Raw genomic sequence first — 16881 nt, 5'->3', positions numbered from 1 at the left:
AGAGGTTACTATTGCATTAAGGAGGAGTAAGACAGATCAAATGGGTAGGGTATTAATTGTGGCGATCAAGCCTGACAGGAATTCCTGCCTTTACCCAATAACGTGGGCCAAAGAATTCCAGAGGAGGCGGAGGGGGAGTTTTGATGAGTTAGTTTTCTGTTCGGTGGATGGGAAGGTGGTTTAGAGTAGTAGATTTATAGGTTTGGTTAGAAGATTTCTGTAATGCATGCGATTTCCTGCAGATAGGTTTTCAGCCCACTCTTTTAGAATCAGCAGGGCCTCAGATTTAGATAGAGTTGGTAGTTCAATTGAAGTTATTAAGAGATTGGAGAGATGATCTTCAAATGCATTTTTATCATATATTAGATAGTCATTGTCTTGATTAATAACCTTCTTTCATTTTGGGGAAGCATATCATCATTTTGGGGCATTCGTATATCCACTGGGCGGAGAAGCGTGCTTTAGTCAGGGAAGATGGAAGAAATCTAGGTTTATCACATTTATGGTGGTCAGTGACTTGGCATGGGGTTAGGAGTATTTGGTGGGATAGGTTGTTGCCTGAATTTGAGAAAGTTAAATTTAAGGTAGGGTGTCCTGGCATATTAGTAATTCATTTGAGGGGGGGCAATGATTTGGGCATTCTTTCTAAGAAGCATTTAGTGGATATTATCATACAGGACTTGAGGATACAGACATTGTATCCAGGTATGGAAATTGTTTGGTCAGAGTTGATTCCTTGTTTGTGTTGGAGAAATTCATATAGTTATAGAGCAATTGAAAAGGTCAGGAGGTTCATCAATCACAGATTGGCAAGGCAGTTAAGAATTCTGGGGATGCATACCATTGAACACAGAAATTTTGGGGATGGAGAGGAGGGTTGGTATCGAAGAGATGGGGTTCATCTTAATGAGCTGGGTTTGGATCTGTTTAATTTGTATTTGAAGCTGTTTTTGAGGGGGAATGGTTGAAGCTAGGGTTTAGGAGGGGGAACAGCCTGGGGACCAGGCTGGTGGCAGAGAAGAGGGACAAAATTGTCCTCTTCATTTCCCCCTCTAAGGAAGATGGTTATTCATTGGTTAATGGTTGTTTGGTCAGGAGGTGAGCAGGTACACTGCCTATTAATTGTGGTGGGTGAGCAGGTATGCTGCCCCAGTGGAGGAGGAGTCAGGGTGAGCAGGTACAGTGCCCTGAGGTATAATCATCTAGGGTGAGCAGTTACACTGCCCTAGGGATTATTGTTGATGAAGATAATTGATGTTGTTTTGTGTGCCTGAAGTTCATTATGTGATAACATTCAAGAAGGGTCGTCAAATGGTTTTATATGTGTAGATGTGTGGTGTGGTTTATTTATAGTGGGGCCGGAACAAATGTAGTTTGGGACAAACTAAGTTGTCCCAGTCTCACAAGCAAAGGGTAAAAGGGGGGGGGGGGTAGATCAGTGATTAATGGGGGACTTTGCATATAGATTAGTTAGTGTGATGTTGGGATGAAAGAGATAAAGGGAATGGGATAAGTTAAAGGAAGTGATATAAGGGGAGGGAGGGACTCATAGTAGGCTTAAGTGGTAAGGCTTAGGGGAAGTAGATACATTTTGGCATGAGTTTGTGACCCTCCCACACTCCTGTTTTGATTTGGATGAAAGAAATGTGGATTGTTTAAGGCAGAGAAGAGGGACAGGATTGTCCTCTTCTGTTCCTCCTCTATGGAATGTGGTTGTTCATTGGTTAATGGTTGTTTGGTCAGGAGGTGAGGAGGTACACTGCCTATTAATTGTGGTGGGTGAGCAGGTATGCTGCTCCAGAGGAGGAGGAGGTATCAGGGTGAGCAGGTACACTGCCCTGAGGTATAATTGTCCAGGGTGAGTAGTTACGCTGTCCTAGGGATCGTTGTTGATGAAGATAATTGATGCTGCTTTGTGTGCCTAAAGTTCATTATGTGATAATATTCAATAAAGGTCGTCAAATGGCTTTATATGTGTGGTGTGGTTTAGTTATAGTGGGCCGGGACAAATATCTGATGTAAGCATCCCTCTTACACACAGACACACACGTGCATGCCTATGTGTGCACTTGCGTGCACACACACACACACACACACACACACACACACACACACACACACACACACACACACACTCACACACACACACACACACCAGTGTCACGTCACTCTCTGGCTTATCACAGTAGATTGGTAGTCTAATATCTGTGCTATGGACCTGACACAGTTCATTTCAAGTACTTTTCTCTTCTCAAGGTAGCTTGTTTGAAGAATGTTCTGTTTAATGAAACTCGATCCTCACTTTTATTGTACTTTGTAAAGGTAAACTAAGATTTAGTGAACATGGTTAGGAGATTGTTTGTTGAACATCAGAAGAAAAGTTCTAAGATGGTTTATGATTAATCCAAAAATGACTACAATTTCAAATATTTATTCGTACTCTACTACAGGAAAAAGAAACCCAGTTTCATTTTACGCAGATAATGTATGAGCTATATTTACAAGATATTTCATTATGGCAGTTTATTCATTGATTGTCACAAAACAAATTATTACAATTTTGTAATGCCAGACATATGCCTCTCTACTCAAGACTGTCCTCTTGAAGTTTTCTGGCTAGAAAAGGTCCAGACGTTTTTAGGACTAATAAAACACGATCATGCCTCTTGACTATTAATGCAATTACAATCAATTGATACGAAGAGAACAATGTTACAATTTATGTGGAATATATAGTGGTAGATCCACAAGAAATGTTTTCATTTGTAAATTAAGAGACGTTGCAGACAGATCCTCATCTAATATCATTTTCACAGATTTTCAAAGACCTGTTGTTCCAGATTTTAAGATAAGATTAATAGATGTGGAGATCTTAAAATTAAGCATATAATCACAAAAGTATAGTTTTAGAAAAGAACTCCCTCTGCACAAGTATCTGATATTTAATTCTTCTAAAATATTTTCTGTAGCTGCTTTGATAAAAAGATATATAGAAACAAGACAATTCTCTTATATTCATTTCGAAAATTATGGTTAAAGACACCATAAACAATTCCATTCAGGCAGCTGTTAATGTAGGCCATGAAGTAACTCAGTACAAATATCCAATCAGGAACACTGGGAGCCTTTCCAGTGGGGCTAAAACCAACCACTAAACCTATAAAACTGAGTGGACCCCAACAGACTGCAAAAAGAACAAAAACTAAAAACATGGTCAAGAAGTTTCGCACTTCATTAGGTTTCAGCTTTTGTTTGCTGTCCTGTCTAACGCGGTATTTGACTTGAATGACCAAAATCCAGATCCTCAGGTAGCAGAAGATCACAACAGTTATTGGTATTAAAAAATGGAAGGCTGCAACAGCAAGAGTCATGAGCAGGTTTGTGTTGATATTGAACACACAAGAGTAAACTCGTGGGTCATATTGCAAGGCATCAGTTGTTGCCATTGGCAAGAGTAAAATAATAATTAGTGTCCATGTCAGGAAAACATAGCAGTAGGTGTTTTTCATACTGTAAAGCTTATCATATCTAGAACTGTGGCAAATGCAGAAGTATCTATTGACTGCTATTGTCAATATATTATAGACAGATCCAATGAGGCTAAGACCATGTATGACTGATGATACTTTGCACTGAATATAACCCAAGGTCCATGTCTTCTGTAAGATGGCAAATGTAATTAATGGATAAGGGTACAGAGCAACCATCATATCTGCTGCAGACAAGCTGATAACAAAGATATTACCTGCAACAAAAGCACAATGTATAGTATTATTGCTATTAATCCAATGAAGTCAATGCAAAAGCATGAAAGTGTTTGTTTGCAAGTTATAAATAAAGCATTAAGTTTAGTTACTGTAAAGTTATATAGATGTTTCCTTCATCCCCAAGGTGTTCGGAAATCTCCACTTACATAACATCATGTGATTGCTTGATAAAACGTTGCTGTAAATTTTATTTTTCAAGGAAAATAAGTTAATGAAAGAGCTGTAAAATGATGTGCAGCTAATTTTAGGACTTTACTTTTGCATATTCTGTACTACACAGGAGGTGTAACTCTACCAAGTGACCATATACATCATGGTAATTTCCAGTCAATGACAAGAAACACTAAAATATACAACATCTCATTTCACAACCCCCTTTAGATTAAGACATTTAACTACTGAGTTTGCTTGCTGACCCCGTGATTCTCAGGGGTGAGGCCCAGATCATGGTCAAGATGCTCTGGGTTCAGCTTATGCCTCACATGCTGGAAATGTTGATCAGGAGAAGGTGGACTGAAGAAGCTTTGTTTGCTTTCCTCTGTCTGGGAGAAGAGAAGAGTTGTATTCCTAGGGTGAGGGAAACATTTGAATTCCCATGGTGGCTGAAAACTTTTACAGCATGCATATACCAAGGGAGACAGATTGACATCATACCTCCACATAGATAGCGAATCCCCCCACCAGATTCAAGTCAACGCCCTCTTTCATGCATTCTGTGCAAATTGGGAGAATGGATAGATAAAATACAAAATAAGTCAAGCCAACAAATATGATGTCTCTGAAAAAGCTCTTTCACTTCCTTTGTAGAGGGTGAGAATACATTACTTTGCTCGGTTTGCAGGTTTACACTATAAGCATAACCCTATTAGCAGGTCATGGCAGGAAATCAACATAGATTGCATGATAAGCTATGGAGGATTAACAGCTAGAATAAGCTGAGAATCCTAAAGTCAGTAATGTTCTAGGATTAAAAAAAAAAAAAACGGTCAAAAAACAGTTTTTGAGATAGATTATAAATTTATTATGCATTGTGGCTAACACGACTATACATTTTTGTAATTTCATTTACTCATTAAAATAAATTCTTCCAGTACTACTTCACATTATAATGTTGTGGAAAACACATTTTAAATTTCAGAGAACACATACACACATATATAAACTCTGCCTTTTAGTGCTTCCCTGCTGTGGTACTAAGAGAGCCATAAACAGCAGTGGGTGTACATCATATAAGTATTGTGTTCGGTCAGTGCTTTGCTGCAAAATATCATGATACAACCTGTCTTTTAATCACTCTGCTTTGCTATTTTGATCTCATTTTAAGAGTATGGGGCAGAGCAAATGGCTAAATAATATTAGCAGTGACACTGGAGTGCCTCATCTATATGTGGCATTATGCAGCAGATCATTGTAGCACTTCTTGCCCAGAAGTTTCATACAACTGTAGTGATACAGCTGCCTTTAAATAAATCCCTTGTAACACACTAAACAATCTTGCTGAAATCAGGTTTGCACAATGTATTATATGTTTCAAACACCCCCTGCATCTTGCTGTCTCGAATTAATGTAACAGAAGTAGGCAGCCTAAATTTTAATGTATGAAATATGAATAATATGAGCTATGGATTACTTCTATATTCAAAAACAATGTGTATCACAAACTAACAATCACTGCCTGTTATTTGCATTTTCTTCACTAAATGCTAGCTTGCTTACATACTTCTTTAAATATAATTGTTCGTCTGCAATACCTGGACTTAGCATAATATGCTGAAATTCCAGTTTCTTTGAAAAACATATTAAGTCTGCACTTGCACACTGGGGAATGTGTTTGGTTCTTAGAAAAATGGGAATGCTGTGCTTTGTAACTATAAATTTCAGAGCAGTAATTATACATATCATCCCTTAGTTTATCACTCATCTTAATAAGTCCAGTAGTAATCAACAGATATGTGATAGATGCCAATTGGATTTAGGCATAGAACCATTGCTAAACTAAGGCTGAAAATGAATATAACTTAATTGATTCATCTGCATTATTATTTTGTCATGCATTACATTAAGCCAACTATAACAGTATTTATAGAATCTCTGCTGATATACTTGATCAAAATAAAGCGTATCTTATTCTTTCTTTGCACTTTTCAAATGTTACTGCTGTATTCTTGACAAAAAATATATTGGTTGATTTGGTATAATTAACATAACTGCCTTGAACAAGAGTATGTGTTCGAAAGTATAGTAAGGCAAGATATGTTTTAGAAAGACACTTTCTTCACTGAATCCAACTCTTCATAGAACCTTTCCCTAAAAACTCTATATCTGAATCTTTCTCAGTGAACTAAAACTCACATAACCTCCTTTTGGTCATGTTCAATTCAAAAAGAACTCAATTAACTTTACTGCCCAGTGGTACCTTTGGCACCTTTTTTGTTCCTGTAGATATGAATGACCCAAAATGTTACTGAGCTCTTGATTCCTTGAATAATGAATAATGTGTATGTTATATTTCTGCAGACAAAATATTTATTGTAACATTGTAGGAACTGTATACAAATATCTCTTAATGGTACTCTGTAATAGCTTATAGTCACTCTCACTATTAACCAATTTGCCACAAATATACTGATTCAATTTATCATAGCTCAGAACACTCAATTAATTCTTTTCACTCTGCACCTATCTTTTATTGCAGTTATTAAATAGTCTGAAGACATATTTCAGAGATTTTTCTTTCAAGCAAAAATCATATGTTCTGTGTCATTTATATCAGCCTTAGGAGTAACATAACAGATTTATTCACATAAAAAAAACTTTAGTGTGGATGATATGATGCACAGTGACTTTGAGATTGTTTTTCTTTTTTTGACATACCAATGCCACATAGCAACAACTTTAGCAGCTTCTTCAGTAGCATGGACAATACTGTAACATTCACAAAAGTCACAACCATGTTTTATATATTGGTGATATTGAATAAAGAATATATTCACATCATTATGGTTTAGTCCCTTAAAGGGCAGACAATGGCAAATATATCTTATCTCTGTCTTTTCCTGATAATGTATTTGCTCTTATGTAAGTATTTGAGAATATACAGACTTACACAACCTGTGATCACATCATTCTATATTAGCACTTCTAAGTCAAATATTAGTAATACTACTATCTGCACCCTCATGACTTCCAATCAACTGTGCAACTGCCAACTGTAAAACTTCTGATGCAGAAGGAATGCCAAATAGTAATCTAAAAATATGTACTTTTAAAAATAAGCAAAATATACACAGCTTATAGACCTTTTCAAGGATTGCTAAACATCTTGATTTGCATTTACCACAAAGAAAGGTGCTTCATTTGGTGTGTGTGTCACAATATTTGAGGCAAAAGACAGATAATCTTGCATTTTGCTTGTTTTTAAAGATTTGCAAATCTATGCATATATAAATCCTGTTGGCTTAATAACAGTAGCCATGCTATTCACCAGATCATCTTGTTTAGTTTTTTCTAATAATTACACCCACATTCTCCATTATATGCACTTTACAGTTCTATCCTTTTAAGGGTGTTGGACATTTCCTGGAAATATGCATAACTAGTAATTCATTAAAGTCAAACTCCATATGATACAAACTGATAAAATATTCAAGAACAACAGATAAATAAATACTCAAAATTATAAAGGTCATACTATCTGGTAAATACACTTCAAAATTATTTTTATCATGCCACGTCTATTACATGCTGAAAGAGTGAATATTGAGGAAGGGTCTATTCACACAGTCTGAAACTGGTTCTTAAAATTTATATCACTGTATTCAAAAGCAATTTATTCTTTGACCAAGGGGTGATACTGTCCTAATTATGCAAGTAATGTTCACATTAATGTTCACTGATTTGAAAGTTTGCACAGGTACTATATTACACTATGCCATCTTGCAAACCAAAAGAAAACCCTAGCTAATCATGCATTCATTTGTATTTCCCAATACATTGGTTTGCATTGACAATAATTTATTTTTCAATTATTATGTCCAGAATCTGACAATATTCCTTTTGCTCTAATAAATTTCTAAATCACATCCCTGCACATTATTCACTCTTTTTACATCTATGGTACTAATAAGCAAATTGTTTTATGGATCCTTTTTTACAAGGTCTACTACATATACCCAAAATCCCACTTACCTGACTTTTAAAATAAGGAGAAGACAAAGCCAAAAATCCATAATACCGATATCCAGGAACACCAACATTTCACTTCAGGTACAGAACCGTTTGGCCACCATGGTAAAGTTTGCCCTTTACCCCAGTGATCTTGTAGTTGGTATATTTAGAGTGGTGTGGGGGCAAAGTCCCCCAAATAGGGGGTGTGGGGAATGAAGCCTCCACATGGGTGGTTTGACTTTGCTTTGATTTTCATTTCTTTTTCAGGTTAGCCAAGCATTTACTTACCTGGAGTTGAAAGTTGGTGTTCCAGTGTTCAGTTTTCTGAGTTGTCACCTTTGTCATCTCAGTTATATGAAGGTCAGGTAAGTGGGATTTTGGGTTTATGAAGTAGACCCATTTTACCATGTGTCCACTTCAAGTGCCACTCATATTTCTGCATTTTACATAGATTTTTAAAAAAGTTCCACTTATTACATAGCTGGCACAATTGACCCAGTGCAGTACATCTTCTTCCTACCCATTTATAACTACATCTAGTACAGCATTAGTTATTTATTTGTTTCATTATTTTCTTTTTTTCTTTTTATCTATCTATATACATACCTACCTACCCACCTATCTCTTTATTTATTCATATTTGATGGATGAAGCATTACACACTGATAGGGCACATTGACCCTAACTTCCATTACTAGATTTTCTACAAATAAATCTACTCATTACCAAACCCATTAAGAGATTGTAGCAGTATTCTCATACTGCCTATTAATTATATTTGAGCCCAGTAGTATCCTGGATAGCCAGGAAGTATTCACATTCATATTATTATTTTGATCCTCTTGCACTACAAGTAAGAACCATTTTTAAATTCTAAATTCGCATTCTGTAATTTAACATAACCCTTTATACACTACAAATATGAGCAACCTATTAATAAATCACTGTATTCTTGGACTAAAATGAGAGGTCATTTAGAATGTCCACCCTCATTTGCCAGGTTCACAGCATTTGTTACATTCAGCCAGGGTAACAATTGCCTGATGCTCACAGGCAGCAGTTTATTATTTTGCATGTTGCTATCCATATGTGAGAGATGCAAGTATTTGGCCAGTTTTGACACCTCCCTCTTACAAACAAACGTAACTTAATAACAACACACACCAACACTGTGTTCCACACCAGTAGATAGTAAACTATCATACAGTGGTGCTGTTGAAAGTCCCTATTTAAGCCACCAAGACTTAGAAAATCAAGGATTCAGTACAAATTGAGCACAACAACACCTATTAGCACTACTGCAATAAAGGGTTCCCAGTAAGTGACCACTCCAAAACTAGTATAATTAGACCCCCATCTATCAAATTTGTACATGTGATTGATGGCTCTATTGTCAGATACAATGACTCAACTCTCACTAGGCTGCACAAGGAATGGATGGCAGCAAGCTAGCTTTCAAAAACCATGATCTGTGACACATGAAGGGCCTTAAAGAGCCTTAAATGAAATACATTTAAGTATTACATTGTAGTGGTCCATCTGGGCATGAATGAACTGACACAGAGAACTATGACAGATATGCAGATATGCATTACAGAGCTTTCCAGGCATGTCACAAATGCAGTCGATACACATATTCTAAGTAGAATCCTTCCTTCTCTTCTAATGATGCCAAAGTACAGGAAAAGATAATCAGTTTCAACATTTGACTACATAGTTGGTATCATTCTAGTGGGATTCAGTATGTGTCAGCATGGAAGGAGATGTCAGTAATTTTTGCTTTGCCACTGATTGCTTCCACCACTCATTCCAAGACTTCTGCATACTAGCTAAAACCTTTGTTGCCCTGAAAGTGCCCTTTTACGCAGAGTTCTGCTAATGGATCTCTTAAACTAAAAAAAGTCTTTCAGCTTTTCCCAGTTAGGGGTTGCCACAGTGGAACTCTGATCCCCTAATGATTGGCAGTGGATTTTTACGGTGCCAAGTTGCCAGCCCGATGCCCAAACTTCAAAGAAGGCACACCCATTCACGCACGCACCTACCTGCATGTCTTTAATGTCACTCGACCAAATAAATCAAGTAGCAGGCCACAAATGGATGGCTCTGTTCAACACCAGAAGTCTAAATAAAATAATTGCCTAATCTCAAGGCTGTGCTGCACCTGGATTACACATATGTGTCATTATAGAAACTTGTTTTTAAAGTAAAGAAAGCACTCCTTCCAATTAAGCATTTTTCACTTACCATACATTTTGGTACAGTGGAATGCACATTTTTTATGGATCATACTTCTTTTAGCAAATATCTAGATATCCAGAAAATGAACTGATTAAGATAAAAATCAGACTAAACAGGGCCAACTTGCATGTTGCAAGACCCCCACTCTGCTCTCAGGAAACCATGTTAGGTTCCTAAATATACTGGATCGACACCTAATCAACAGGAATTCTATCAACCTGGAAACTTTCGCTACCTGATGACAAACTGGAATGCTTATACCTCAACTGTAGGTTATGCACAAACATTCCTTGATTTCAAAAATATAAACTTCCTAGAAAAATTGTCAAAGAACCTACTAGAGGAAAAAATATTCTTAACCTGAACCTTACTAACATGTTATCAGTCTCAACTTTAATTCAGTGCTCCCAAAAACAAATTAATACAATTTTCCTTCAAAATCTGCAAGCCATTAGGTGAAATATCACAAAGTTCACTGACTTCAAATGTACAAATCTTTTACAATTCCATGATGAATTCGCAAAATTCATGTTTAACTGTATTACACAAGATAGTGGTACAACAACTAGATATGCAAACAAACTCTATGTGCACCTTGATAAATGCACTGACCTGGAAGCCCATGCCAAATACAAACAAAATGAAAAGCATAAAAGTAAACCAACCTGGTGATCCACATGTATAAATTATTGCAATAAAAGAAAAATATCTTAATCTGTATAGCAAAACAAAAAAGCCTCAAATCAAGATTAATAATAAAAAGCTATTAAATGAACTAAAACATATCAGGAAAATTAAAAAAAAAATCCTGAGAACTTAGACTAACATTAGAAGCTAAAGTCAATTATAAAGCTTTCATTAGTTACATTAGGAAACTAATGAATAACACCTAAACTTGTATATAACTTGCCCATTAGCATTACCTATTTGGATTCAGGAGAGATAGCCAACATACTAGCAAACACATTTAGTGTAAGTTTCATCCCCAAAACAACTACACAAATCCCACAAATTCCACAGAATCTCAAACTTCTATCATAATCAAAGAATGTTTGTTAAAGGTTCTCTCTAAACTGAAAAATGCATCATCTATGGAGCCTGATAATATATCTAGCTGCTTGATAAATAGTAAAAAATATATGCACTAGTGGATCCTCTCCCACAGCTATTGAACTTGAGATTACCCACTAATTTTGTCCCTGAAATATGACATGGACCTGTCACTGACCCCAAAACTGAAGCCTGACTAGTCTCATCTGCAAAGCCATGGATTATATTATAACTGACCTAATTGACTATGATAGTGATAATCTTATACAAATCAATCCCCAGCAGTTCATCTTTGTTAGGGTTATATCCTGTCTAATGAATCTGGTCAAATTCTATGAGAGAGTAACACAAGACTAGGACAGAGTACATGCTTTCTATTGGGCATACATTGACCTGGCTAAATATTTTGATATTGCTGTATTTGTTAAAGACCCCTCCATTCAAATTATAGTCTATACAGCACCCTGACAATTGAAGAATGTTGTGAGACCTTGGAACATGGGAAGATAATTTCCTTGCCTTTGAACATCATGTTGCAAATGCAGTTAGGAAATTGTTTTACTTAATGCAGCTGACTGCAAAATGTATATCATCTAGATCAAAGGAAATTCTTGCCTATCTACATTCTGCATTGATCATACCTATTATTTAATATAATGATTTTTGGGGATGTAGCCTACTAGGCATATTCAGCAACTGGAAAGACCCCAGAGGTTTCTAACTAAAAAAATCACAAACTTAAAAGACATGGTCTACCAAGAGAGGTTGGAAGCACTGTCTCTTTTTTCATTGTCCTAGAGATTCCTTAGGGTTGACCTGTGCTTTGACGTTTAGGAAATTAGGGATCCAGTAGTCCAATACCTATTTTATTTGCACAAATCATACAGCCAAACAAAAACTAGAACCAGAGAACTAAAACTTCAATAAATAAAATAAAAGCAATGTTTGTCACACAAACAAAACTGAGACAGAAAACCAGTAAATAAAAACTCACAAGGAGTACACCCCACACAATCCAGCAATAATAATCAATAGAAAACACAGGTATTGGAGCAAAAGACAGTTGCTACAGTCCAAAAACATCCAAGACCGGTAATTCAATCCAACAGCAATCTTTTTATTATACCAATAAGACAAATACAGTAAGCGCTTTCACTCAGTAGGACTTCCTCAGACCATAAATCATTCCATGAAAGTGCTCATTATATACAAAAAATGCGCCAAAACTAAAACTTAAAAACATTTTTAAAGTGATAGCCCCCTATTCATATATAAATACACTTATCTAAACATACATCAATAGAAATTCCTATGGTGTACTTACTTCATGCATATAATAGAAAAACATAAAATCAAAAACATATATATTCTCATAAAGTCCTAAAACATATATGAAAAACATGTATATATCTTTATAAAGATATATATATATATATATATGTATATATATATATATATATATATATATATATATATATATATATATTTATATATTACTATAAATGTTAAAAACTATCAAAAAATATTGAATAACTGTGTACATAACTAATACTATCTGAGACCCCTAGACTTTAAGAAAGGTTTCAGGGGTAACTTGTCATTAAGACCTGGATAGGAATCTGCCCTGAACCTAATTATCCATCTAGCCTCGTGTGTTTCCGTTCAATTCCTAATGTCACCACCTCTGGAGCTAGTAGATACTTCAATGACTCTAAAAGTAAACAAGCATTTCACCTCTCTGTAGCACATGTTTAGAGAGTGCATTGAATGTGGACTTAATCTTAATCTGATTCATATGCTCACGTATCCTGCCTGTATGTTTCCTGTCTGTCTTACCAATATAATATCAATTACATGCTACACATGTAGCAAGATAAACCACATGTTCAGAAAGACAGTTGGCGGAGACATGAAAATCATAGCCAATGCCATTCAAAGGGTGTACAAAATTAACTCCAGAATCTATCAGATGGCAAAAATTACATCGGTTACAGGGAAACATGCCAAACACACTATGATCATCCCCCTTCCTCCCGTTCTTATAATAACACAACAACGTTTTCAAGTTGGATCTATTTTTATACACAAAACATGAGGTATCCCCTACTACCTCCCTAATACTAAAGTCCACCATCAACACCTCCCAGTGTGACCTGATGACATCTTTAACATCACCCACATCTATAGTTTAAAAGAGGGGTATTCTAATACTATTGTGCTCCACTGCAACTGCTGAGCACTCAACCACTCCCAGGTCCATAACAGTTTCCCTAGAATCTGAGAAATAAGGAGTGGCCACATCTCTTCTCAAAGTGGATATCCCACTGATCCCCAACTCAATCTCCTCTTTCTTATATGTCCTTGACCTGAACCTCAAACAGAGGTCATTCAACTCAGTGATAAAACCTTCCTGGGAGGGATTGTAGCGAGATGTCCTCATGGCTTGATCTCTAACCACATTCCTAAATACATATCCTGAATGCATGCTATATCTATGCAATAAAGCATTACGGTGGCATGATTTCTTAAACACCCCACTATTCAACATACTGTTGGCCATTCTCTCCACATACACATCCAAAAATGAGATCCACACATCTGAGAACTCATAGGTGAACTTCAAAACTCTAGATAGGCCATTCACTTCATTAAAGAATGTGGCTAATTTACCTGTAGTCCCTGTCCAGATGAAAAACATGTCATCCACAAAACATCTATAAAAAGATACACTACAAAAATCAATCAAATTAAACAAACAATCCTCCTCCCAGGTGGCCATATAGAGGTTTGCGTAGCCATTGGTACAAGAAGTGCCCATAGCTACACCATCCCTCTATAAATAACACTGAGAATCAAAACAAAAAAATATTATTCTCCAATACAACCTCTAAAAACAAAACTATAAGATCCATAACACTCGCACTCAACTGAGTGTGACACCTAAGGTAATCATGTACCCTTTGAATTCCTTCACCATTGGGGATAACTATAAAGAGGGACTGAACATCTATTTTTATCATAAAATAATTGGAGTCAACAGCCACTCCCTGCATATGTTAGTAAAGATCTAATAAACACTGTTTTGTATCCCTTAACACATATTCGTTAGAGTCCACAACTGGACGTAAAAACTTTTCAACATAAATGGAGAAGGGCTCAGTAGACCATCCTCTGCCTGATACAATGGGCCTCATAGGAGGCCTATTGCCATCTTTATGGATCTTGGGGAGGCCCTGCATCAAAGGTATAAGTGAGTCACTGACTGTTAAATAATCAAACAGTCCCTCAGTGATAATGTGACTCTTAACCAAAAATTCTAACATCATAGATATCCTATGTATGTGTAATTCCACCATTTCACGTTCTATAGCACGATAAAACCTTTCGTCCCTCAACATATTTTTCATGGTTTCATTATAAAACTTATAATCCATGGCTGCCACACTACCCCCCTTGTCAGCAGGTCTAATTTTTAACATACAGTCATTTCTCAGGGCCATCAAGGCTCTCCTTTGTTTCAAAGTTAAATTACCCCTCCTACTTCTATAACAATTGCCCTCATATCTCATCTTATATAAGTCATTCTCCACCAACCTACTAAAAGTTGCCACAAGAGGTGGTGCATTAGGAACATAGAGGCTAGGTCTCTTAAGCTGCCTATCATGGGAATCAAATGTCCTATCCTTAAACTCTAACTTCAAACACAAGTTCCTGACAAACATCTTAAAATCAACTAAGGTGTCAGTAAAATCACTGTAACAAGTGGAAATAAAAGGAAGCCATTTAGATAGAACAGCAATCTCATCCTGTGTCAGAGGATGTGACGAAATATTAACCACTAACGCGTCCCTGTCTTCCCCCACATTTTCTTCAAACTGTGGTTGGTTTGGGACTTGGCAGATAACTTCTGTGTTTGAAATTAGAGTTTAAGAATAGGACATTTAATGGAGTCAGTGGATATGAGTTGTGGTTAGGTCAAAAGGCAGTTTGACGCTCTACAGGTAGCAAGACAGAAACAAACAATAAAGGATCTGAAATTACCTCTTTGAAGTTTGTCTGGAAGTACAGCATAGTGTTATCTGCAAAGTCTAAATCCCAGGAAATTAGTGGACAATTATGAGGTGATAGACAATACCAGATAAAATTGACCAAAATGGTGCAAATTATCATATTTCGTAACAGTAAGCAAGTGAGCACTGTAACAAAGGAGCAAAAAAAAAAAGTACAATAACAGAATATTCTGGGTGAAGATTATTATCCATATATGCAAATAGTTTGCAAAACCATCACTTCTCTAATCCAAATAATGTGTCCATCCACTTCTAGAGACCTCATTTTGGTATCATAAACAGAAAATGGGTAGTTTTAAAACAGGTAGAAAAAACATCCACAGCATGTGTCAGAAATCTGAGTAAAGGCAAACTACAAGCAGTTAGTATGCAAAATGTTTAGGGAAGTGTTTTAGAGGGTACAACAATTTTTCTAATGCCTTAAGGGAATCAAAAGAGTGAAACTGGGGAACACATAAAAAGGACATATGTGATGAACTGGATACAGTCTGATAATAAAAAAATATGCATCTTGGGGTTTAAATTCTCCAAGAGGGTCACACAGCAGTTGACAGTGGCCATGCAGTGTACGCAGTGCATCTAGATCTGTTCAAGACATTCAACACTGTGATTTATGCCAGCATCACAGAAAGCTAAACAATCTAAAAATAGATCTCTGTGTTGTAAGATGGATATCAAATTGGCAAAAATCTGGACCCATGCAGAACAAGTCACTCAGAGTAAAAGGCTAGTTGCTTTCACAAAGGATAACAGTCTACAACTCAGTGGATGTTCGTGACCATAGAAGGTGCCTATCTGATTTGAGTCAGTTTCTTCACTAGCTTAGAGGACAATTTGCAGAGGAATACGCCACAGTTTTTCCAAACATCAGAAAAGCATTCAACTCAATTCTACAGCAGTAACTGAAATGAAAAAAATATAAGAAAAAAAAAGGATTAGCATAGGATCAGAACAGAACTGCTTTGTCATGTGGTTGGAAGTCAGGAATACTGAGGACTGTAGTGTGATGTGTGATACATACATACAAATGTTTCAAGCATGGACATTAAAGCCATTCTAGCTTGCCAATATGCCAAAACACTTGTTCCCATAATAAATGTCCAGGCTGTTCTTAAAAATATCTAAACTAGTACTTGCTTTAATGTAATTTGGTAGTCTGTTCCAAGCATCAGCTACTCTGTCAGAGAACTAGTTAGTACACTTCTCATTCCTATAGAATCTTCTACATAGGTTATCTGACAATTCTCTAGTACGTTTTGATAACCCCAAGCATTCCCAGAGGGAATGATTGGATGGGTAATAAGAAATATGATTGGATGGGTAATAGGAAATTCACCCCGGGGATCACTTCTGTGGTTCTGCTTGACAGGGGCACAGGAAAATAATTTTCTTGGGTGGCAAAAGCCAGGGTACATTTTTGGCTAGGCTTGTATAGGCCCTAGGGCCAATAGCCTAGTACCTACCTATGAACCTATGAGTTGTTCCTAAATGCCCTATATACCTGAATATGATCTCCTCTTAAATATCTATAAGAGACACTGTACAAGTTCAGATATTTTAGTCTTCCATAATAACTTAGATTTTCACAT

The 16881-nt window shown here is 36.4% G+C and overlaps 1 protein-coding gene across 1 annotated transcript in view; it reads right to left on the bottom strand.

The window, feature by feature from the left end:
* Positions 1-2951: 2951 nt before the first annotated feature.
* The window catches only part of LOC122808264 (melatonin receptor type 1C-like), a 79985-nt gene continuing 66055 nt past the window's right edge, over positions 2952-16881 (bottom strand). The window contains exon 2 of the mRNA XM_044079227.1: positions 2952-3745. Coding sequence (XP_043935162.1) covers positions 2952-3745 — 794 coding nt within the window. The remainder of the gene's footprint in view (positions 3746-16881) is intronic.

This window comes from Protopterus annectens, chromosome 8.part0 (assembly GCF_019279795.1).
Source record: "Protopterus annectens isolate FY-2018-M chromosome 8.part0, PAN1.0, whole genome shotgun sequence".
Lineage (NCBI taxonomy): Eukaryota > Metazoa > Chordata > Ceratodontiformes > Protopteridae > Protopterus > Protopterus annectens.
The sequence above is the reverse complement of the archived record's forward strand: the minus strand, read 5'-3'. Positions and strand labels throughout refer to the sequence as shown.